Genomic DNA, 26301 nt, shown 5'->3' on the forward strand with positions numbered 1-26301 from the left:
TGTAGTGCAGACCAGGCCTTAATCAGAGTATCACAGTTAAATATAAGGTGGAACAGATTGTTTAGCATAAATAGTTAATCTTTCAATGGTCCCTTGAAATGCGTGTTAACTATTTATGCTAAACAATCTGTTCCACCTTATATTTAACTGTGACACTCTGATTAAGTTTCCCAGACCTGAAGAAGAGCTCCTTGTAAGCTCAAAAGCTTATGTCTCTCACTAAACAGAAGTTGGTTCAATTAAAGATATTATCTCACCCACCTTGTCTCTCTAATATCAGAATTAAGAGTCTGTGCAGCTCTCCTTGGTGGACTAGTGGGGAGGTTGGGGGAAAGAGTATGCAGTGGGGAAATTGTACATCAGACACTTCCCAGAATTTATGGAAAATGAAGGAAACTGGATTTTACAGAAAACAGCAAAGACTACCAGTCATTAAACAAATATTCCCATTGCCTCCATCTTTCTGAGCAGGAACTTCCATTCCTAAACAAGAGGGGAGCTACTCTCACTATTTCACTCATTGCAGTACCATATGCATCCAGTAATACTGAAATTCAAAGTATTAATACACTGCCATGTTTATTCTTTGACAGTTAAATTAGTAACTTGCCAATCTGTTCAAGATTTGTTCTTCTAGTTTTTGAATGTTTTTATTTATAAGTCAGTGACACTTGGAAACCACTTTTGCCAAATTTCTGGATATTACCAATGACAGAGATCATTAGTTGCAAAGTTATACTTGAAATTTTTTTAGAAGTATTGGTTGTGCTTGTTTTTTGTACTTATTACAAAATTGAGCAAAAAATATCAAGCATGTAGACCAGTATATGTGGTCAGAACACAGTGATCTACTGTTCTGTTAGGCACTGTATGAATTTTACTTTTCACAACTTCATTATAAACACATGGCTGGAATACGTAAAGTAGGAGAAGTAAAGTAGGGTCAAGAAAATCTGGCAACAGTTCTCACACAGAATGTTGATTGTGAAAGATGCTATATAAGTCACATCTACCTTTAGTGAGCAATAACATTTTTTCCCTTAATAAAACACTATGGTGATCAGTAGATATAACCTGTACCCAGACTGACTTAAATTAATTGTATGGTAAGATTATTCTCACTATTCCTTTTTTTCTTCCTCTCCAAACCAACCTTGTAATATATTTCCAGACACAAACCTTTTCCAAAACCTGGGGTAAAAAGAATAAGCTGTCTTTCCACAACTCTACTTCTTGGGACCAAACTGAAAAATCCATTCAGATTTTCAGAAGTTCCTGCTAGCTCAGTAAATCTGAGGGCTTTGGGGGCTTGCAAAGCTTAAAAGAGCATATGATTTTTAAAAAATAGAATCTGGCTCTAATTTAGCCAGTACATACTGAATCTCAGTACATTTCTTGCTCCCCTTTTATGTTACCTCAATTTTGTCCTGTTCACTGGTTCTTAACTTTAAAATGTTATTTATCCATTTGCACACTTGAGAGAAAGAAAACTGAATTCCAAGGCTTCCTTGAAAGCTTCCAATATTTACAACTAAAATAAATTAGGTTTATTTTGAAGTTATTCTTCCAACGCCACCTAGGCTTCCAGTGCAGTGCTCGAAGTTGCATACCCATTTCATCCCTCTGCTCAAGAGTTTTCACACATGTTCCAATCTGTAGCTACATTAACGAAAACAACAGATTGAGTCCAGCACGATCTTCTGCAACATGCATGCCCACTGTAGCATGGCAGGAGATCAGAGTATAACAACTTCTCCATAATCTGTTGCTCAACGTTTCTGGATTCTTAGGTCATTTTCATATGAAAGAGTGAAACACTGGACGACCGACACTACATTTTACTAGTAACTTCTAAAACATCCTGGATAAAGCAGAATTTCCTATCTGAAAGAACACTATACACTGTCATCTTGGGTGGTATGAATTACAGCACAGGACAACTCAAAGCACTGATTTAGTATATGTTACACTCCCAGAAGTCTATATTGACTATAAAATTACTTGCTCATTAAAATAATTTTAGTAGGAAATTATAATAATAATTTTAATAGGAAAGTTATATTCAAACTTGTAAAACATTTACAATGTACAACCTTTACACAAAATAATACTCCATTTTAGACCTACAGAGATATGGACATACTTTTTACAGTTAACCTCATTAGGATCTGCAAAATCCTTCTTAAAAATAAATATTTTAACAAAAATGTCTTCTGATAAAAAGTAATACCACAGATCAACAGAATATTGAGCATGCCACTGAAATGCTACAACAAAGCCCCTTTCACTCTCCAATCTTGAGACAGCAAATCCTGCAATTCTCCTTCATCTTCACTACCAATATCCTCATCCTCTTTCTCCTGGATTGCTCTTAATCTCATGGCTTCCTTAAATTTATCTTTCATTACATCCTGGCGGTTACGCAGCAGCTCAACACGGCGGTAACATTCACTGTAGAAAGGTAAAAACAGTTAGTTAACATTTATGGCCTTTGCCAATTAAAGAAACTGATTTTCCCACAATAATGGGAATGCATCTCTTTCTGTTAAAAAAACCTGAAAGACATACAAACATTAAAATTCAAATAAGCCTTTCATAATAGACCCATATGATTATTTAACATTTGGCTGTAGTTCTGTGGAAGTAGAATGAAGAAGTGGAGTATCTTGGTCATAGCTTCTCTTACAAAGATGTCAAAACCAAAAACAGATCAAATCTCAATCCTGTGACAATTTAATTAAAAAAATATCAACAATATGAAACCACTTGGTCAAATTCTGTAGAGAAGGAAAAAGCTCAAACCAGTCTTTTCAATTTTTGTCTAAGATGTTATTTCACCTGAGGTGGAAAGGGGAGCACATGGATTTTTATTGCTATCCATTATGACACACAGAAGTAGTACATTTAAATGGAAGCCTGACAAGGTGTTGAAGCCCTGGCACTTCACCATCTTAAAGAACATGTGCTACAGTAAGCCTTTGAACTTGTGTTTGGCTGTCAGATTTTGTATTTGCTTTAAAGTGCAGTTCGACTCTGAAAAATAACTATGTAAAAATGGTAACTCTTACTAGTGAACAGGATCTGTTCCTTGCAAATACCAAATTCTGCTTACTTGATTTCAATACGTTTTTTACTTCTTGTCACTCCTATTAGCCCTGCAGATTCAATACAGAGAAAAGAGCTTAAAGCTGGGTCCTAATCATGGAGTCAAGCATTGAACACCATAACGTCATGTTTAGAGAGTTACTTTCAGAGTATACCTGCACTTTGTGATACTTTACTTGATCTAGAATACCATTAGTTTTAAAGGGCAGTTGACCTTACACTCCCCAAACTGTATTTCACCAGCTTTACCGGGCCATTTTGGATTGATGCTGAGGAGTGAACCACAATGGCCGTTTCTCAACACTCAGTTGTTTTACCAATTTTGAAAGTCCATTGGAACACACACTCAAAGACAGGCTTTTGGAACTGAACACAAAATGTCTAAGGTGCTTCACAGGAGGCACTCCCACCCAGCACTGAGGATCTACTCCATTTAAAGAGTTGCTCTAGAAAATACAACGGCTTCCAAAAAGCTTCATTGGCTATTAGAACATTCCCTGCATTCAAATATGCTATTCTAAATATAACATGAAGCTAAAAGTCTGGCCACATGGACTTCTACTTCAGACAAAATAAATTATCAATAGCAACAACCTTCGCAGCTACCTACAAATTCCTCAATTTGGTCCCACGTAATCATGAGATTTTAAACTGTGATGGTAAAAGGGACTGTTTAAACACCTTCAAGCTCATTACAAGATCACTGTCGAAGTCGTAGCTTTAGTCCCAAAAGCAACTTGACTTTGATATGATCATTAATACCATCTAAGTAGCTGCTAAATCTGCCACATTGGTTAACTACTGCTTCAGTGTGAACATCTCCTTTTCGCTAAAAGATGGCTGCTAGTTTTCAACAAACAAACAAAACGTCTTTTCCTTTGCTTTCCATCAATAGCTTTGTATGAATTGTACATGTAAACGCAAAGTGACTGATTTTCAGCACCATGAAGTGTCAAACTAAGCTGTATTCATTGATCTTGCTGAAGCTTAGACTAATGTGTGTCCAACTGTTTCAATGGAACATTGCAGCTAGTGAGGGTTCACATGATAAGGTACATCATTCAGCAAACATTTTCAAATAAATGTCATGAGAAGCAAGGGCCCAGGTAGTCACCAAGAATGAAGACAGGAATCTCCATATGAAAATTATGTTCCTAATTTTTTGTTCAGTCTACTAAAAGCTGCTTAAGAGTTTAGTTATCAGATACAGTCAGTTCACCGGAGTTCTACATGATGCAGAATCCACAGATGGAGCGTAGAAAAAAAATGAACCTTGTTCAAAGGATTTAATTAAAATTTGATCTCTTCCTGTAGTTTATTGGGCACGCCTCTGCCCTTACCTACTGTTTTCAGAGCTCCCAGTGCAGTCTGTCGTAGTAAACACCCGTCTAGTGCTGCTGCCCAAATTAACCATGGTCAGGAAACAAACTGTTTTTTAAATTCAAACACTTTGATCAGTGAATATTTAAAAGAATTGCCATGGCAGGTTACAAATGAAACATTATGCAGTCAGAGTCTATTCACATATAGACCCATTCTCGGGGGGTGAGTGGTGGGGGAGCAGAACGCAAAGTTTGAGAAAGACTGATCTACTTACATCTGCTCATCAATTTCTCCAATCTGACGATCCAAACGTCCCTCCTCATCCTCTTCTGCCACTATTGCTTCTGAAATCTAAACCAAAAAAGCTGTGAATAAGTTAAGCCCCATTCGATCTTTTTTTCAGTAAAAGAGCAGTACTGGAAACAAAAGCAAGAGATTAAAGTATGCTGTAACAAAGTCACAATCCTATGTAGACCTTCCCTCCTCCAAGAGGTATGTTAACGGGACATACAGGAAAAGTTTTTGTGACTTGTGCTAAAGTTCAGTGAAAAGGACAGAACAAAATGCTACACCAAATCCCTAAGCAGTCTAGCTCCTTCTCCTTTTGAATTTTTTAGTTCAATATTAAATATTGTTTTGAAACAGACTATAAAACCAAATAATCCATCAAAAGGCTTAAGATGCAACAGAACATATACACCGACATTTGGTGTTTACCAATTACGTACAGTAAGCCTGTTAGAAGTATTAACTATACCCACTTGATTCCAATGTATTTCTAACCTGTTATTTTTTTCAGCATATACTTTCTCAAATCTGAATGTCTGGGAGAGGCTATGCAACCAATGGTCCACGCATAACTGAGAAGATTCCTTCTTATGCTGAAGAATTGTTTGAATGGTTAATGTTAACAAAATGTATCCACTATTGGTTTTTGTATGAAAGTTTACTTTATCTATAGTATTGCTTTAATGAGTAATGATAAATTGTTCTGTACCAGTTTTCTTAGCAGTTATTTATGATCAATAATTTTCAATTCAAGAATTTAAAAACATTAAAAGGCATCAAGTGAGAATACCAAGTATCTACCATGATGTCCTGTACAGTGTACATCGGGGAGGTGTAAAATCTGACTCTGATACAAGGTTTCATGCAACTCTAAGTAGTAAGAAATTAGGATACAGAAAAACTGGGGCCAATCAGGATGTGTTCTGTGTAAATTCCTCTAAAATATTCCCAACTTTAGGGGTGTTTTTTGTCAAGTTTAAATTCACCACAAAACAAACACTCTTGTAGCTTTTACAAGGGTTAACATGTTTAGAGAAAGGTGTAATTTTCAGATTTTAAAATTACATGTTTCTATAGGCAACTTTTCTGAAGCAGCAGCTAGGAACATGGTCCATTGCCTGCAGATGGGAAACCGTCAAGGTGTGCCTGCTATCTCACTTAGATCCAGCCTAGCGTATTTAATTAGAGACGTGTGTCATCAAACGCGCTTTCCACTTAACTTTTCCTTGAGTGTAAAATGCAGAGACCTTTCGCTCAACTGTAAAGTCTGTTTAACTGCACATTACATTGTGACAAGCAGTCAACAAATATAGTATGTCACTCACTCTGCCAAGCTGCATGAATGGCTGTTTTTCCAATTATGTATCGTATTTAGAAGCAATAAAAATAGATTTAATCACTTACTGTGTTGACTTGTCGCATCGCCTTCTGAAATTCATCCCACTCTTTGTCCATCTGATCCTTCGGAGCATCAACCTTTCGCACCTAGTGAATGTGAAAAACCAAACTTCTTTAGCAACTGCCTAATGATTCTCACTGTTATTCTAAAACCAATAGGAGAAACAAAACATATATTCTGCTATTTACTAAGAAAGAGCTGACAGCAAGTAAATGCTTTGGCTCAAATAATGCATATAAACAAACAGCCATCTTTCATGATTCTGGAGAAAAAAATCTGATTCTAGACCTAAATGGAAAACAACTGCCTGTACAAAATGTATGATTACAATATTGAGGGAAAGCAGCTGACCACGAATGGATGGCACAAGGTATTTGGGATGCTGAAAGCAACCTGGCCTATCTGGTAATATGATAGCCTCTATTTTTGACTGTTTTCAATGTCCAGTTACCATTGCATGGTATTATAGTTTGTGAATCACCATCTGTCCAATAGCATAGAGCAGCACAACCCAGTCTTAGTGGTTTTTGAGATATCTGCCTTTAAAATCACAATTTTTATTACCATCTTGACTGTTGCCCCTATACTTCAATTTAGTGGCTAGTATAAGAACTGTTAGTGCTGTCTGCCACTAATACCTCTAATCCAATCTTTCCAATGATACCGAACATTAACTACTGACTCTAGAAATGGTGGGAATATTGTCTGCAAAAATAATGCTGGAACTAAAGTGGGATGAAGAAACAGGATCTGCCTGCACTTGGGAGAAAAGGTGTGTAGTGTCTGCTGGGAGATTAGCTCTTCCTATACAAGGGAGTGCCCAGGCTTGGGGTCCGCATGGAGGGCACGAGGAATGTAGGTGATCACAGCCATGCCTTGCACTTGTAGCACAGCATCCTGGCAAATGAACCAAATAATCAAAGGCTGTAACAGAAACGCCCAAAACTCACAATTGGTTGTGACATGAATCATGTGTTTGATGACTAATAATGTCTGGGTCACCATTCTTTACTTTATGATACTTTAGGATGAGTAATGGAGTTAAGAGGAACTAAACAGTTTGAATAAAATAACTTGTGGAGCCTCCTTTCTACCTTAGCTTTCTTTTCCTTTTATCCATTCCTGTCTTTTGCCAATATGGCAATCCTTATGTAAAATGGCCAGTCACTTACATGCTTTGTTCTTGATTGATTAGACAATATGCAACAGTATGAAATAAGTCAAATTATTAACTGAAGAGTTTGAAAGCAAACTACATACTGGGGAGATATAACACTTCCATCATTCCATATTTCTGTTTTGTGGTTATTCCTATCATGGTTACATGTATTGTACTGTTGTTACGTATTGTGGTTTTACCTTTTGTAAGTCATGACTATTTGTATTTCTTATAATAAACTTAAACATTAACAAGACAGAATTATTTTTCCTTGAAGTGTGTATCTGATCAAACATTTAAATGCATTAGTAACTCCTGATATTAATACCAGATTTCAAAGAGCTGTGTTTTTTAAACACAAAACCAAAGAAAATTGCAAAAACAGGCAGCATCTCTGAACATTTTGTCTGCAATTCCTGCCTAGGACCACTGTAACAGAGTCTGAGATTACAGCGCCACCAATGTGGTGGTACTCCTCCTCTCCATATGAGCTAAACTGGAAGGAGTTGATTAGCAAGAGCTTTGTGCCACTGGCAGCGAACAAATAAAGCAACAGTTCCTTTCAATGCCTACATGCTTGTGAATTGTGTTAAGAACCTGGGTCAAAGAGACCACTAACTAGCACTGCGTATGCACTGGCAGACCTTCCTGCCTGAAGACTGTCCCTGGCTCACAGCAACCATCACCTGCAGGACTCTCCCCTCTTTCACTTGCACATCACTCGAATCACAGCTCTAGACACCACTATCGATAGCCCCAACCCCTAGCACCACATCTACATCAGCAACACAAAGAATTCATTTTAAAATAAATGGTTATTTTAAGTTTCCCCCAAGTATGGATCAAACTTCTAAGCACTCTAAGGATTATACTATGCGCATTATTCTGGTGCAGACGACATGAAGCTCTTCATCATCTTCTGGCTCCTGCAGGGCTCATGTAGAGTGGCAGGAAAAATATCACTGATGCTAGTGCTACTGCAGGTACAGCACACATGTAAGTTTTGAGATACCAGTGTTCAGTCCTAGTATCCAGGCTAACATCTCAGGCGCCAAGCATGTTACTGCAGTTCTAGCAGCAAGCTCTCCAATTACTTTTCTGCAGTAGAGCAATTCATCACTTACAAAAAATACATTACCCTTCTCAACTATATTCTTCAAAATTAAGTATCCCCATTTCTGGGTGCGTGAAGAAAGCTATTATGCATGCCACATGCAAGCATACCTAGAGGCATGGCCAATGCTGAAAGCAAACCACCAGAGAAAATAAAATAGGTGCAGGCTGATAAAGATCAGAGTGGGTTCGAGGAGGGATACAAAAAATTAAACAAGAGGCTGCTTTCTAGCAGCATTCATTATTGAGGTGTTATATTAATAGTTCTTCTCCTGCACATACAAGCATGTAATAAGGAGACATTAAAAACATCTACGGAATCATCTTACATGAAGACAGAAGGCGGCTGCAAGTATTTGCTTTATAAACCATGTGGTAAAATCATTAACACACCAAGAGTGTTCATAATTCTCAGGCATGTTCAATACAGAGACACGTTCAATGAAAAGAAAAATAATTTTCCAGAATTTTTCCAGCCCATCACATGGTTTGCCAATTTGACAAAGCAATATTAGAGTGTGCAGATGTGCACAGCTATCAAATTTGCAGTCAATTTTATACACAATATAAAAATAGATTCTCTTGCATATCTTCCAAAAAACAAGTTATGCTATTTTCACGAGTGAATACAAAATAAGGGCATCACTTGGTATACAAGATGTTGCAAATTTAGACCCAGAACAAAATTTCAACTTTTTATGGTGATTTTGGCCCCAAACCTCTCATGACCCCTCTCCCTCAGCCAAAAAATGTTTTCTACTAGGGCAGCAAAAAGAAAGGGTGAGAACTAGCTTGCTGTTTGAGTGGGCTAGTATTGTACATCACACAGCAATCTACTTACATCTTCACTCCTAACATCTAGCAGACATGTTAGCCTCAATAAAACTTCCTTTAAATCATGAGAAAGCTGAATTGCAAATAACTGAAAAGAATAAACTCAGTCTGAAAGGATGCTCAGACCCCATGTATACTCTTAGCAATCTTCCCTTCCATGTCCTTAAATTAATATACATTGAATCATAGAATTGTAGGACTGGAAGGGACCTCAAGAGGTCCTCTAGTCCAGTTCAGGACTAAGTATTATCTAGACCATCCCTGACAGGTGTTTGTCTAACTGCTCTAAAAAATCTCCAATGACGAAGACTCCATAACCTCCCTAGGCAATTTATTCCAGTGCTTAACCACCCTGACAGTTGGGAAGTTTGTCCTAATGTCCAAACTAAACCTCCCTTGCTGCAGTTTAAGCCCATTGTGCTTCTTGTTCTATCCTCAGAAGTTAAGAACAATTCTTCTCCCACCTCCTTGTAATAACCTTTTATGTACTTAAACTTATGTCCCCTCCAGTCTTCTCTTTTCCAGACTAAACAAACCCAGTTTTTTCAATCTTCCCTCATAGATCATGTTTTCTAGACCTTTAAAATCATTGTTGTTGCTCTTGTCTGAACTTCCCCCAAATTTGGCCACGTCTTTCCTGAAATGTGGTGCCCAAAACTGGATATAATACTCCACCTGAGGCCTAATCAAAAGATGGAGTACAGCGGAAGTATTACTCCTCGTGTCTTGCTTACAACACCGCTGCTAATACATCCCAGAATGATGTTTGCTTTTTTTTGCAACAATGTTACACTGTTCCCTCCTTTTTAGCTTGTAATCCATGATGAACCCCAGATTCCCTTCTGTAATACTCCTTCCTAGGCAGTCATTTCCCATTTTGTATGTGTGCAACTGATTGTTTCTTCCTAAGTGGAGTATTTTGCATTTGTCCTTACTGAATGTCATCTATTTACTTCAGACAGTTACTCCAGTTTGTCCAGATCTCCTTGAATCCTCCAAGGCAGTAGTTCTCATCCAGGGGTCTGGGGCTCCCTGGGGGGCCAAAAGCAGGTTTCAGGGGGTCTGCCACGCAGGGCTGGTGATAGACTCGCCAGAGCCCAGGGCAGAAAGCTGAAGCCCCACCGCGTGGGACTGCAGCTCAGGGCCTCAAGCCCATCACCCAGGGCTGAAGCCAAAGCCTGAGCAACTTAGCTTCACAGTGCCCTCTGCGGCATGGGGTCCCGGGAAATTGCCCTCCTTGCTACTCCCCTAATGCCGACCCTGGATTTTATATGCAGAAAACCAGTTGTTATGACACAAGTGGGCTGTGGAGGTTTTTATAGCATGTTGGGGGGCCTCAGAAAGAAAAAGGTTGAGAACCCCTGCCCCAAAGCACTTGCAACCTCTCCCAGCTTGGTATCGTTCACAAACTTTATAAATGTACTCTCTCTGCCATTATCTAACTCACTGATGAAGATATTGAACAGAACCGGACCCAGAACTGATCCCTGCGGAACCCCCCCCCGATATGCCCTTCCAACTTGACTGTGAACTGCTGATAACTACTCTCTGGGAACGGTTTTCCAACCAGTTATGCACCCACCTTATAGTAGCTCCATTTAGGTTGTAGTTATCTAGTTTGTTTATGAGAAGGTCATGCGAGACAGTATAAAAAAGCCTTAATAGAGTCAAGATATACCACATCTATCGCTTCTCCCCTATCCGAAAGGCTTGTTACCCTCTCAAAGAAAGCTATTAGGTTGATTTGGCACCATTTGTTCTTGACAAATCAATCCTGACTTTTACTCATCACCTTATTATCTTCTAGGTGTTTGCAAATTGATTGCTTAATTATTTGCTCCATTATCTTTCCCGGTACTGAAGTTAAGCTGACTGGTCTGTAATTCCCCAGGTTGTCCTTATTTCCCTTTTTATAGATTGGCATTATATTTGCCCTTTTCCAGTCCTCTGGAATCTCTCCCATCTTCCATGACTTCTTGAAGATAATCACTAATGGCTCAGATATCGCCTCTGTCAGCTCCTTGAATATTCTAGGAGGTATTTCATCAAACCCTGGTGACTTGAAGACATCTAACTTGTCTAAGTAATTTTTAACTTGTTCTTTCCCTATTCTAGCCTCTGATCCTACCTCACTTTCATTGGCATTCACTATGTTAGATGTCCAATCGCTATTAACCTCTTTGGTGAAAACTGAAAAAAAAAAATTAATTAGCCCTTCCGCCATTTCCACATTTTCTTTTATTGTCCCCCCCCCCCCCCCCCCGGAGTAATGGGGCCTACCCTATCCTTTGTCTTCCTCTTGCTTCTAATACTTTCAGATACATCAACACAAAACCATTTAATTAGTCATTCTCACTTATTTTGGACTGAAAGGTTCACCCACTACTCTGAGTATTACTAGGGCTTGGCTACACTTGCGAGTTACAGCACATTAAAGGAGCTCCGGGCGCACTAGCTCACTACCCATCCACACTGGCAAGGCATGTACAGCGCTCTGACTCCACAGCTAGAACGCTCCTGGTACTCCACCTCGGCGAGTAGAATAACGTTTGATGCGCCCTCACTGGAGCGCCTCAGCGTCCGTGTGAATGAGGTGTTGCATTACTGCACTCTGATCAACCTCCAGAAACGTCCCATAATCCCCTTAAGTCAAGTGGCCACTCTTGTCATTGTTTTGGATATGCCCTTTGAAAGCTCCATTTAACAGCCAGCATGCTTATCTGCTCTGAGACAAAGCAACCATTACTGTGGAATGCTGTGTCAGAGAGAGAGAGGCAGGGAGGTGGGGGAAGGGGGTCTGTTGCTGTTTGAACTTACAAGACAGCATGCTGACATGCTCTCAGCCCCCCAAAAACCCACTCTCCCCTCCCCCCCATACACAGAACACACTCTCTGTCACACTCCACCCCACCCCATTTGAAAAGCACATTGCAGCCACTTGCATGCTGGGATAGCTACCACAATGCAGTGCTCTCTGTGGCCGTTGAAAGAGCTGCTAATGTGGTCACGCCAGTGCACTGTCAGCTATCAGCGTGGACAGCCTACAGCACTTTCCCTACTGCGCTCTACGAAGGCTGGTTTAACTCAAAGCGCTCTACATCTGCAAGTGTAGCAATGCCCTAAGTCTGAAGAAAAATAAACAAAAGGATCTCTTACTCTTGCATCCACCTCAGGATCATCAAAGAATCCCTCTGGTAAAGCTTCTGCAGTGTTTTCTTTCCTGAAGTGTTAAAATAACAGACAGTTATCTTGATCTAGTGGTTATTACTCTGATCTTTAATTCCACAGATAAAATGTCAAGAGCAAAGTCCAGTATATTTTTGATGAAGAACTAGAAATGTAAAAAAATGCATTTCTTCTCCACATGCAGCACCAGCTAGATGTTAATCTCAACAGAATTTGTTTCTACAGCTAAATCTTATCAAACACATAAGGAGCTGAGTAGATAATAGGTTTGGGTCAATATCCCAGAACTCAGAGCTGGAAGTTAGGCTCCTAGGTGTTTTCAAAAGTAGTGAGCACCCAAATGCTTTCCCATCACTTTAGGTTCCTATTTTTGAAAATCTTTTGGAATGCTTAAAACAAGACAGCTTGCTGTAAGTGAGACGAATCTTCTAACTGTTCAAAGTGACAGACCTAAATATGGTACAAGTTACGTATATTATCTGGAAGAGTGAAACTTATTTGCATTTCCTCTTAACATTTGATCTGATTAATTTACCTTTCCACTACCTTTTCTTGAACTTCCGCTTTCTGAATGGACCCTGAATGGGAGACTATGGGAGCAGCTGTCGTTTTGTTGTCAAATAAATCTACAAGAAAAGACACGCACAACCTTATGTACAAAGGGATCTATGGTTCAAGCTTCTAAAGTTTTGACTAAAGAGGAATTTAAATTAGTACCATTTGTGTTAATCAAGAAACAAAACTAGCCAGTCAATACTCCACCAGGTGGCTCAAATAATTAGTATGTTGTACACATTATTACATATTTTAATTCTACAAACATCACTGCAATGAACGATAATTGGAACATAAAATTACTGGGATACTAGGAAAATATTGTATAATGACATACATTGGCAAGAATCTTTTTCACATGGGTAACTTTAGCACAGTCACCTGACAAAAATCATACTTCCATAAATATACCAGATAAGAAAATTAACAAGGAGAAAACCCCAAACAGAACATACCCATCAGTGCTATTTCAACTGTCTAATAATTATAAAATACCTACCAGCATAATTTACAATAAAATAGTCAACAATTTCTTCTTACTGAATTTTATATTTTACAATCCAAAGTTACCTGCTGGTAGAGCATTAGCTACTGTTTCTTGAGCTGTGGGTGGAATTTCAATTTTTTGCACACCGGGTAGTTTGCTAGTATTGTCTTTTTCTTCCTCTTCCTCCTCATCATCGTAATCTCCTGTCAGTAAACTGGGACCTGGACCCTTTGAAGGCAATTCTTTTGTATCTGCACGCTCTGCTTTATCAAAAAAATCTGTGGGTAGCCTAGGAAAGGACACAAGATATAAATATTTGTACTTTAACAAAACCAGTTACAGAACAGTGTTTGAAATACAGTTACTTTGTGAACCCTAAGCATCTCCTACAGATAATGCAATATACTGAACAGCGTGCCTGCTGGTGTAATATAAAATAACCACCACCTAGAAACCAACATGTAATTGTTGTTTTCTTTTTAAGCTCACCAGATATGGTCAGGTCAGTGCTACAAACACATTTATTATACTAATTCTGTATTAGAATCTGTAGAACAGAACAAAAAGGTTTTAAAAAAAAACACCACACCAAAGTGTAACTGCCCTATCATGTCCCCTGAAGCTACATGAATTCAGATACCAGTTTCATATTCACAAAGCAATGTGCATATACTTTACATACAGGGAAGACAAGATACTCATGATAAAGCAGTTCTATTAAAGTTACCTAAACCTTGGTAGCATAAAATTATAATAAACTGTTCTTTATTTTCCATACGTATTACATCTCACCCATTTCCAATATTAAGAGTGAGACCCACATTTTCAAAGCTGGGCATCTAAATAAAAGGCTTGATTTTCAGAGGTACTGAGCACCCACACACTGAAGTCAGTAAGAGCTCAGCAGCTCTGAAAATTCAGATCACATATTTAGGCACCTAAATATGGATTTGAAACATAACTTTAGCATTCAAGATAGAAAACGTCAGCCTTCGTGTTTTTAAGATGATAATGTAACATACCACGGAAACAGGACCTTTTAAAAATAGCCACAGCAGTGACTGATATCACTACAAACGTGGGTGGCAGGTGAACTCTGGGTTTGGGGAGGCTAGCCAGCCTTCGGCCCTGCCTGCCCCTTCTGCCTGAGGCCCCGCCCACCAGAGCCCCTCCCCCCCCCAAACTCTTGGCCACCCAAGTGCCCCCGGTCCCAGAGTGCCAGGCAGGTGGTGCCCCACCCTCCAGACCCAGAGCGCCAGCTGGGCAGGCGGCACAGCCCCCCCACCCTGCCGCAAAGAACAGGGCGGAGTCCCTGGCCACAGGCCAGCTCCCATTAGCCCCAGCCTGGGACCACAGGGAAAGAGCCCACCGCAGCATAGCACCAGGAAGGAGGGGGCCTGAGGATGGAGCATCGGCAGGGCCACACAGGGCTGTTTGGAGAGGCTCAGCCTCCCCCAGCCTTTGATACCCGCCACCCATGACTACAAATTTTAAAGAAATACAAGTTCCACAACTGTGTAATTCTACAAATAATTTCTGTGAGTACTCAGCATAAGATTGAGCAAACACTACCCGGCAAAGGACAAGTCCAGTCTCGCTCTGACAGACTGCCTATGGCACACCTGCACTGCATTTTAAAACCCATGGTAGCAAGTCTGAGGGCCTGGGTCTACACACTCAGGCTCAGGAGGCTCATGCTAAGGCACTAAAAAAAAAAAAAAGCAGTGTAGACACTGTGGCCCGGGCTGGAGCTCAGGCTCTGAAGTCCAGGAAGGGAGGTGAGCTCCAGCCTGAGCCTGAACATCTACATGGATGTTTTTAACAACACAGCACGAGCCTGACTCTGTAGGCCTGGCCTCAGACTTGCTACTACGGGTTTTAAAACGCAGTGTAGACATACCCCAAGAGGCTGTCTCAGTCGAGATGAGCTCAGTCTCTCTTCTTGAGCTTTTTCAGAAAAGTGACATTGACAACCAGGTTTGAGCTCTATAACATTTGAAGGGTAAACTCCATTATCTCACAGGCAGTACTTGTCGCCTGATGAGGTTCAATGTATACTTATCTGATCCAAAACTTTCTATAGAGGGAAACATGTTAGAAAGAAACAGACATCAGTGTGGAAGCACAACACAATGTCCCATTTCATCATCTTTTTTTCATTTTCTCTCATGCTGCCTATCTTTTTATGCCTCTTTCTTTCCCATGTGTTTTTTTTTAGCTTGCTAACTTATACTGCACTTCGCTCATTTTGTAGCTTCCACTAAAGCTGGGTAAGTATCGGAGGTAGCCGTGTTAGTCTGTATTCACAAAAACAACAAGGAGTCCGATGGCACCTTAAAGACTAACAGATTTATTTGGGTTGGGTAAGTAACTGTCCATTTGCAGCTATGTAGGGCCACACACCATACTGTATGCTCTAGCAGCTAAGCACAATCAGAGCAAACAAGAGAAACATGTATTGTCAAGCACAAAGCAGGCAGCTTTCAAGTATGTTTTCAGCAGGGTGTCATCTGGTGTCACATAGCTTTCCTCACCCTCAAATATTTCTCTCCTCACCCTCTACCCCCAGGTTAGAAAACAGCAATAGAATGACTAAAATGATTCTAAAATTTAATTAGAATTTTCTCTACAAAAACATAAAAAGATTAAGATTTGTGCTTTGAGCTCTTAGGGCAAGACTGTACATTCATCACTAAGTATAGCCCTGTAATGACAGTAAGGGAATACTTGTTTTCTAACTGGTTCTGAGTCACTCCTGTGATTTTTATCTTGCTCACACAGCTGAAAAAGTTGCTGCTAAACTATGGGTCTGCGCCCAGGTCAAGACTATATGAGGGAGCGGCTCATGGTGTCTACATCCTTACCCACAGCAGGTGCAGAGGTAGGGTAAAGGGGAAAAAAAACAAAAAGAAGGACTAGCTGGCAAAAGGCTGCACAAATAGGTAAATGAAAGGATCTACTTACCCAGACGCAGAAGTCTGTGGCTGGTCATCTGAACCTGCAAAATGGTCAAGAGTCAATTATGACTGCTTTGCTGTTAAACAAAAGATGAGAAAAACAAAATAAAAATTATATTTATAATGATGAGTAAGGCTAAATTTTTGTCACGGATATTTTTAGTAAACGTCATGGGCAATAGTGAAAAATTTATGGAAGCCTGTGACTTGTCCTTGACGTTTACTAAAAATACACATGACAAAATGGATAGTCTGGGCAGCTGTGGGGGAGGGGAGGGACTGGATATTCCAGGGTCTCTCTCCGCTAGCGGCTCCAAGCTGCAGGGGTCCCCCCTGCCTCCCGCGGCAGCTGGGAGCTCTGGGGATCCTCCCTGTTGCCCAACGTGGCTGAGAGTTGCTGGGGTCCCCCCCCTGCAGCAGCCAGAAGCTCCAGGGCTCCCTCTTGCCGCCCTTGGTGGCTAGGAACAGCGGGGCTCCCTCTTGCCACCCGCGGTGACCGGGAGCGGCGGGGCTCTCTCTTGCCGCCGGATCCCCCCTGCTGTATACTCCAACAATCAGAAAACAGTATTATGTAATCAACTTTTCCACATAAAAATACCCAAATTGAAATATACACCTTATACAATGATTATTGCCCTACTAAATTCATGATCCATTGTGGTCAATTTCACAGTCATAGGATTTTAAAAAATAGTCACTTTCAGGGGTTTAGATGTTTACATCTGAAATTTCAGGGTGCTGTGACCGTGGGGGTCCTGACCCAAAAGGGGGGAGGGAAGGGGGGTCAATGGGATTGCGACCCTCACTTCTCTGCTGCCTTCAGAGCTGGGCTGGACTTTGAAGGCAGCAGCCATGGAGTTCCGTGCTGCTGGGGGAGTCTCCCAGAGGTGGAACTGATCTTTCCCATGCTGCTGGGAGCCCTCCAGCTGGGGGCTCCTAGTCCCAGCCCAGCTGGGGAGGGACAGGACTTCCTCTTTGCCTGCACGGCCGCTCTCAGAGCATCCAGCAACTGTGCCTTTCTTCATTCTGTCCCTGCACCGAAAACACCTGTCCGTGCTTAGACACGGCTCTCTCTGCATTCATGGAATTTGTTGGACTTGTCAGACAGTGCCAAGATAGCCTTGCAAGGTGGGGGATTCTGCCTTCCACTGAGTTCCAAAACTGTAGCACAGGCAAAGTACAGTCCACTTCTTTTGCAATCTTTTCGTAAGAAGGAATCTCCAGCCTACAATTCTTGTCAAAGCCAGAAATTGCATTAAGCAAGGTTAAATTCACCATCAACAGGTGCATTTGTGCAGGGTCAAAAATACGCACAGTTTTTAGGAACCCTGCTGCAGATTGTTGAAACTTTTGCGCCATTTTTGCTACATTGCTTGACGGTTCCCCATAGCAGTAGTATTTTCTGAGCTTCTTTGTCATGCAAGAAAACACCTGCTGAGCACTGGCATTTAACTCAGCGTTATCAGAGTGATTTTCGTTTGACTGTACTTCAGCCCAGAACAGTACATCCATTACTTTGTTTTAAGCTCGGTGGATTGTGACATATTGAGATTTGAATCAAGTGATTAAGTCCATCAGTCCTGTGGCAATCTTGGCAATGAACTGAACTTCCTCATTCGGCTGTGCATTGTTTAGAAGAGTTGAAAGGTCTGTTAAAACCTGCGTTTTTGGTGTCAGTGTGAGCTCTTCTGAGATGAACGCTTGAGTAGTACTTCAGGTGAGCTGCATGATATTGTACAGCCCGAAAGCAGGAATTCCAACAAGGAATTGCTGGCTCTGCGGGTAGTGCAATTGTTTGTTCCCCGATTTATGTCATTTCGGTCATGCTTGCAATGTGCTGCCTGTATCCAAGTTTGCGGCAAGGGCAGCGTTTAATGATTTTTTAATGTAGCTCACCAGTTTATCAAATTCACCAAACTCATCACCACAGCTCACTGACATGAGAAATTCTATGTGCATTACATGTAATATGGGCAGCTTTTGGCATTAGACCTTGGAGAAGAGATTTGAAAGATTTCGTCATGTAAGTTGCATTGTCACTTTTGAAAGCAGATACTTTGACAAAGTCTGCATTGTATTTTGAAATGGTTTTAATTACATCGTAATGTAGTTAACCGCATCCAAGTAAACGTAGTCGACGAGCACTGTTAGCTTTCCTGTCTGTATATCTTCGGCCTTCTCAGAAATAAAATCAAACAGACTGTGCAGTACATAGTTGTCTTGCTCATCAGTGGACTCATGAGAAATAATTGCGAAAGATTCATATGAATTAATTTGAGACTTCCTCTTCTCAAAATGTGCAGCAAAAACCTTTGGAAGGTAGTCCTGTTGTAGCTTATTCGCACTTGGTAAGCAACCGGAATTTTGTACGTCCCGTTGAATTAATTCATGCAGCTTTGGGTGATCAAGTTTTTCCAACGGTATATTAGCACTTGCAAATGCATCCACAAGTTCCATTCTAAATAAATGATGGGTCTCAGAGTTCTCTGTCGAAACATTACAGCTTGTACAAAATAGTTTGTCACCATCGGCATGTAGAATTTGACTTCCAAACTCTTTCACACGATCCGCTGCAGTAACGATTATAGAGATTTTTTGATTTACTTTGGACACTCATTTTAAAGTAATTTCACTTGTCTTCCGGTAGGCTACCAATTGAGATCACTACATTAAAAAACCACCCCAATGCCCATATCTAGCAATCAGTGAGTTGAGCCCTGACTTTTATTTGCTGCCCTAAAGCGTCAATCAAAAAAATCCTGTCAAGTTCTTGACTTTTTTTTTTTTTTTTTTTTTTATTGAAACAAGCTAATAATTGCATCTGAAAGGAGCACAATGACCCCTTCCCCCCACAGCATCGGAGCGATGGGGGCAGTAAACAAGCAGGGGGAGGGCACGGAACTTCCTGCAGCCAGGGGAAGTGCCTGAGAGTGCAAGGAAAGAGGAAGTCCCTTCCCAGCCGGGACTAGCAGCTAGAAGCTCCTAGCAGCATGGGACAGATCAAATCAACCTCTTCAGAGCCCAGCTTGGAAGCTTCGCGGCTGTTGCCTTCATTCAGCCAGAGGAGGTTCCCAGAGGTAGGTCAGATCTCCCACCATGAGCAGCCGTGCAGGGGAAGAGGAAGTCCCGTCCCTCCCCAGCCTGGCTGGACTACCAGCTAAGAGCCCCTTGCTGGGGCGCCCTCAGGAGTACGGAGGAGATCAGACTCACCTCTGGGAACCTCTCCGGCAGCTGCCTTCAGAACCCAGCCCAGCTCTGAAGGCAGTGCAGAAATGACGTAAAGGAGAAAAGCCCAGCTCTGAAGGCACCAGCCACGGAGCTTCTTGTAGCCAGGTAGGTTCCCGGAGGTGGGTCTGATCTCTCCCTGAGCACGTTCATGCAGGGGAAGAGGAATCTCTCCCCAGCCCCACTGGGACTAGCAATGTAGCCCGGTGTATGGTAGGAGCCCCTGGCTTGGATGCCCCCAGCTCTGCCCCTCCCCCACCATAGCTAGATTTCATGGGGTAAATCTGATTTCACAGTCCTGATGCATTTTTCATGGCCATGAATTTGGTAGGGCCCTAATCATGACATCATGTTTAGTCAATATGATACTACTACAAATGTTACAGAAATGGGTATGTGCAAAGTCTCAACTCCTACAATCATGCAAAGCCATTTGCAGGATTTAGCCCTTATTCATCCCTCAGTCACAGTAAGGCCATTAGCTAGTATAACAAAGTGAAGGTTAAGAAAATTGCTTCTGTCAGAACAGTGGAAAATATATTACAGTTAGTATTTTTGGAAGTGTGGAAGTATAGCTTCATTGATATCAAATTTTAAATCACATTTGTTTCCATAAAAACAAAACACATTTACCTTAATTTCATATATCTATAAATAAAATTAACATCAACAGAAAAGTCAGAGTACCTGCCTTCTCCCCCTTCCATAAAGGAGAAAGTGTTGCAGTAGCCCTGTTGGTCTCAGATTATGAGAGAGACAATGAACGTGATGTTTTATCTTTTATTCCCTAGACATGAAGAAGCTCTGTGTAGCTTGAAAGCTTGTACCTTCCACCAACAGAGGATGGACCATAGAGAGATTCTCTCACCCACTTTGTCTCTCTCATAAAGGAGAAAAGCATTCAAGACATAGAAAGTCAGATTACAGTTCAGTAGTACTGCAAATACTGAATAAATGTATTGCTTTACCTTTTGTTCTCTTTACTTCTTGGTTTTCTGTGTCAGAAACTTTTCTTTTGGCAGGATGAGATGATGATATGCTAATTGTAGGCCCAGGCACTGTCTGTTTAGCACCTTTTAACTCTGCAATTTTCTGTTTAAAAAAAAAAGTTTGAATCAGCAAATAAAATTCAAGAGACTCCTTTTCAAAACCTCAAAAATTACTCTGGCTTAAGACTTGTCTACACTTAAAGCTATGCAGTGGTGCAACTGTAGCGCTTCAGTGAAAACGCTACCTACACCAACAGGAGGGGTTCTCCCGTCATCGTACGTAATCCACCTCCCCGAGGTGGTAGATAGGCTGAGGTTGATCTAGCGTTGTATACCCCAGGGGTTACGTCAGTTTAACTACATTATTCAGGGGCATCAATTTTTCACACCCCCGAGCAATGTAGTTATACCAACCTAATTTCCTATTTTCCACTTTGTTATACTTGTAGACCAGGCCTTGAGTTTAAAGTTCAGAATATTTAGAAACCTTTATTTTAATAAGTTACAGAACACATTTTCACAACATGCACACCTCTGAAACACTGAAATTGACATAATCAAGCTTACAACAACTGAGGTAATGAAGGCAGTGGCTTTACAACCTTTCCAGACTACTGTACGTACCCCTTCCACTAGTGTGACTGCATACCCCAAATTTCACTTCACTTAAAAACTACTTGCTTACAAAATCAGACATAAAAATACAAGTGTCACAGCACACTAGTACTGAAAAATCATTTAATTTCTCACTTTTACCTTATAATTATAAAATAAATCAGTTGGAATATAAATATAGCCCTTACATTTCAGTGTATAATATAGACAGCAGTATAAACAAGTCATCGTCTATATGAAATTTTAGTTTGTACTGACTTCGCTAGTGCTTTTTATGTAGCTGGTTGTAAAACTAGGCAAATATCTAGATGAGTTGATGTACCCCCGGAAAACCTCTGTGTGCCCCCAGGGATACACGTATCCTTGGTTGAGAACTACTGATCTAAGGTGAAGTAAGGAATGAAAGGGCAGGTCGACATTAGAAGCACTACATCAGTGCAGCTACACCAACGCAGCTGTGCCGCTGTAGCGCATCTGGTGAAGACACTCTATGCCAATGGAAGCGCGCTCTCCCATCATCATAATTACTCAATCTCCATGAGAGGCGGAAGCTATGTTGGTGGGAGAGCATCTCCTGCTGACATAGCGCTGGTGTGAACAGTGCTTAGGACGCTGTAACTTGCGTCGCTCAGGGGTGTCTTTTTCACTCCCCTAAATGATGTAAATTAGACCGACTTAAGCAGTAGTGTAGACCTGCCCAAAGCTACAGGTACTTCAATGGTTGTAGGTACTGTAATGCTATACAATAAATGCTAGGATTGATGATATAATCACTTTTTAAAAAAATGAACAGGCATGATGGCTCACGAGATTGACAGTGGGGTCTTTCACCTTTAGATCATTGATTTAAACATGATCCAGGTCAGTACTGCCTAAAATTGCTATCATCTGATGACCCTTTAGTGGTCTGCGTGAAATGAGTTGACAGGTTCACTTCAGTTCCTAAAAGAGAAGTGTCCACATCACAAGTGACCATTACTGGACCCTATGGATAGGGTTGGAAAAATTTGAGTTTCAGATATCTGTCAGGGTCTGTACCAAAACAATGCATTACATTCTAAAACCTCAAGACAGCAATCACATCAGACTCAAAGCAATATATTTTTTTTTAAATCTACACATCAGGATTGGGATTAAATTTAAAAAATAAAAGTATAAAAGAAATTATAAATGTTATTGAATCAAATTATATATTCCTGCATCTCTCTCTCTAATCTGTTCACATGCCATTATCTGTTAGTATATACCCTCTTAAAAATTGGAAATAAAATTGTTTTTCTGCCTTGCTACAAGGAGTGCTTGAGGTCTAGATCTTTTTTAAAAACAACATTAGGTGGTAGTGAGATTATTTGCCACCTGCAATACATATATAGCATAATTTTCTTTTTATAAATGAGAATTATGCTATAATATAGCCACATGCTAGCTTCTAAGTGAAGAGTCTTTAACTTATTAACAGAGGTTCAAGAGACCTGAAGTTAGACCACTGCATTCTCCTTTGCACAGTTATTACAAAAAATATTTGTAAATTCTATCCTGAGATAAAAAAAATAGAGGCTCAGCAAAAACAAAATAAACAAGAAGAAAAAGATCATCTCTTGACAGCAACAAGAACTCAGATACAGTGTTACTAGAATCATGGCTGTTCATGGGAAAGTCTGAATTTCAGATGCACGAAATTCATCCTCCAATTTCTTGCTCTTGCATATACCTAGTACGCAACAGGTGCACTTATTTTAGGATAGTCAACATACTCATTACTAGAGCTAGTGGTTTGTCATGTTAAGCTACGTGAAAAATCATGGTCTCATCTTGGGAAAGAAAAGGTAAAAGTAATCTATTAATGGTTTAAAAAAAAAAAAGCCAGAAGTATTAACTGTGAAACAAGTGGAATTTAAAGAGTTTAAAATAATTTACTAACAATTAATAGTTTAAAACCATCAGCACCTATAGTTCAGTGTCACAGCAGAGGTAGTGCTAGGAGAACACAGGAGAAACCTGCAGCTATCTCTTAAGTGCTGCTTTTCTGCTCAGAAAAAGGCAGCAGAAGTGCACAGACACCATCAGCTATGTAAGTTTTCACTTAAAAAATGCCACACGATAGACAACAGATCACAGAATCCATGTCTCTCTGACAACCCAGTACTTTTAGTTTTAGATTTTTACCTTCCCATGCAACCCAGTTTCTCATGTGCCAGCTCAGTGAAATTTATTCAATCATGACTACTCAATATACACATGCATAAGTCCCCAAAAGTCACATAGTTATAGATATTCTGTTTAAAGAGATGAATCAAAGAATCCATAACTTCCATAAAGGCTTATTCATGATATCTGAACTACTTAGTTTAATCTCTGAATTTTCTATAAACAGTAGTAGCTGTTTTGATTGGTATAAGACAGACTCAATTTTTTTTAAATGCATTTATATCCAAGACCGAGCCTAAAGCCATCAATTATTAGCACTCCACCAATATAAGAGCCAGCTCCTTGTTTCACTAAGGCCTTGCCTTCACTTAAAAAAAAAAAAAAAAAAAAAAGGGGGTGGGGGGTTAAACCACATGCTAGCTAACACAAAGTAATAAATACATGCTAAAATCCTAGTATTGATAAGGCAGCTTGTAGTTTTCACATGTATTAGCAGGTCAAGATATCCATGAGGCATACCTGCTAACATAAGTGAAAAAAACAAGCTGTCTTGCCCACACTAGGATTTTACCACATTAGTCACTGTGTATTAGCTAATACATGGCTTAAAAAAAAAAAAAAAAAAAGCCCACCAGTTTTCCTAATGTGAATGTATCTTGACAATACCCCTTACAAAATCAAGTAGCTATCACCTGGGAGTTCAGCTAACTTGACACATACAGTTGTTAAACAGATGTTTACATTTTAAAATTACAGAAAATGTTTCCAAGGGTATGTCTACAATGCAAAAAAACCCCCTCTGTCTGGCCCGGTGTCAGCTGACTCGGGCATGTGGGGCCATAAAATTGCAGTATAGGTATTCATGCTTGGGCTCCAGCTCGTGCATCTACACTGGCTGAAGGACTATAAAATTGCAATCTCAAGTTAGCTGACATGGGCCACTTATTGAAGTGTAGCCATTACCCTAAATTTCAAATAGACACCTACTGACAATTTGCAAATAGATTTAATATATAGCCCTGTAAATATCATAATAGTTATTAAACACCTGCATCCATGACTTGCCTTGATGGCTCACTCCCTCAAAAGATGGAGTGCCCCACTATCTTTTTTTAAACGGTACAAGTTCCCATCATCATACCTGCTATCTAATCTAGAATCTGTACAAGTTACTCAAACACAAAGATTACAAATTGTTCTCATAAATCTTGTTATATCTTCAAAGTCTTACCTCTTTGTGTTGTTTCCCTAGTATGTGTGTTTGCCACAAAAGTTCACCCTTAATCTGGGTGTTGCACAACGTACAGCTTAAGTGCCCTAAACGATTATATGTATATTTTGAAGTTGAGGAAATATTTCAGGATCACACATAACCTTCAAAATTATAATTCTGAAATTCTAATTTGCAGACACTTTTAAAACACTATTTTCAAAGGCACGCTGAGGGAGTGAAACCCACAACGTAAGTATTCTTAAAAACATTCCATTACTATTGCATTTCAGGGTTTTATCCTGAAAGAAGTGTTTCAATTTAAAGGCAAAACACTATATTGTGCTAGGCAGGAGTGCCCAAATTGTGTTACCACTGGTGTACCAGCCATTCATTTCAAAACAATATTGTAAGATGGTACATGAACCAATAAAGTTTAGGAGCCACTGTGTTATTGCAGGACAACTACTAGAACATGAAATGGTACAAGAGTAGATGTGTAATTTCAAAGTATTTGTGATGCATTCAAGTAGACAAGATTTATAATTTACTATTTACAGCTTTCATTCTATATCATGATCCAATAGCACAGACCACTGCACTTGTGCAGAGCTGCCCTGATTTTAATGAGATTTCAGACGGGGCAAGTGCTTGTAGATGGTGATACAGGATTAGGGCTTATGACTAAAGAAATGTGAAACTGACTGGCAGCTTCACTGTCCCAGCTGGTGAAGGGCAAAGCATAAACAGAACTGAAGGAGGTTTTCCTCCTCGGGTGTAACACTCCCTTCAGATCTTCACCCCACTGCTAAGGAAACCAGCCCCTCGCACTGCGATTGTTCGCCGGTCGCTGTTCGGAGGGGGGGGGGGAGAAGAAGGGGGCAGTCGGTGGCGGGGCTCCCCTGGGCCGCACGACGGTTTTGTGTTTCGGGCATGAGGGGAGCATCGCAAACTCGGGGCTTGCAGTGGGAACCCAGAGGGGTCCCGGCTTGTTCCCGACCCAGCGCGGGGCGGCCAGAGGCCTGGGGGAGGCCGGCGGCGGGACCCTGAGTCTGGGCGGGATCTTTGTTATTTTTATTAATAACCGGGGGGAGGCAGCGCGGACCAACCCGGCACCGGCTGAGAGCGAGACACCGACCGGCAGCGCGGGCCGGGCTCCCGGGGCCGAGACACACAGTCCCCGCGCCAGGCACCGGCCCCGGCGCTATTGACGCGAGGCCGATGAAGCTCCAGGGCAGCCCGGGACGGCCGGGAAAGGATATTTAGCGAACGGCGCCTCGATTCGCTTCTTGCCGGCGCTTTGTCGCTGCTTCTCCCGCATGAGCCGCCGCAGCTCGTCCTGCTGCACCAGCTTCCGCTCCGAGCCCGGCCCCGCCGCCATCTTGTCCCGGAAATACCTCAGCCGCCACTTCCGTTGTAGGAGCCGCTAAGCCCCGCCCCTTCCCCCTGCCAGGTCTCGCGTTAGGCGAAGGGGGCGAGGTCAGAACCTAGAGCAGGGCGGGAGCTCTGCCGAGGGGATCGACCCCCGTTCCAGCGAGGGGGCGGGGCTGTGTATAGGCCCCGCCCCTTCATTCAGCTTAGGCCCTGTCTACAGTAAAAAGAAGAACAGGAGTACTTGTGGCACCTTAGAGACTAACAAATTTATTAGAGCATAAGCTTTCGTGGACTACAGCCCACTTCTTCGGATGCATATAGAATGGAACATATA

The 26301-nt window shown here is 41.0% G+C and overlaps 1 protein-coding gene across 1 annotated transcript; it reads right to left on the minus strand.

Annotated features, from left to right (window-relative positions):
• Window positions 1–1823: 1823 nt before the first annotated feature.
• ZNF830 (zinc finger protein 830) lies at window positions 1824–25992 on the minus strand. Its single transcript, XM_034761388.1, has 10 exons — window positions 25856–25992; window positions 24615–24714; window positions 20600–20723; window positions 16414–16447; window positions 13533–13738; window positions 12943–13033; window positions 12378–12441; window positions 6121–6201; window positions 4703–4779; window positions 1824–2451 (listed from the first exon to the last, which is right to left on the minus strand). Exons 1-10 carry the CDS (start codon window positions 25972–25974, stop codon window positions 2268–2270), a joined length of 1080 nt encoding a protein of 359 aa, XP_034617279.1. The 5' UTR covers window positions 25975–25992; the 3' UTR covers window positions 1824–2267.
• Between the last annotated feature and the right edge of the window lie 309 nt (window positions 25993–26301).

This window comes from Trachemys scripta, chromosome 2, assembly GCF_013100865.1.
Source record: "Trachemys scripta elegans isolate TJP31775 chromosome 2, CAS_Tse_1.0, whole genome shotgun sequence".
Classification (NCBI taxonomy): Eukaryota; Metazoa; Chordata; order Testudines; family Emydidae; genus Trachemys; species Trachemys scripta.

What these genes read in the sequence shown, in the direction of transcription:
- ZNF830 (XM_034761388.1), bottom strand. Translation starts at nt 25,974, where the DNA reads ATGGCGGCGGGGCCGGGCTCGGAGCGGAAGCTGGTGCAGCAGGACGAG. An exon ending in TAGGGAAACAACACAAAGAG is followed by an intron (nt 20,724 to 24,614) that starts GTAAGACTTTGA and finishes TTTTTTAAACAG; the next exon opens with AAAATTGCAGAGTTAAAAGG. An exon ending in ATCCTGAGGTGGATGCAAGA is followed by an intron (nt 6,202 to 12,377) that starts GTAAGAGATCCT and finishes CACATTCACTAG; the next exon opens with GTGCGAAAGGTTGATGCTCC.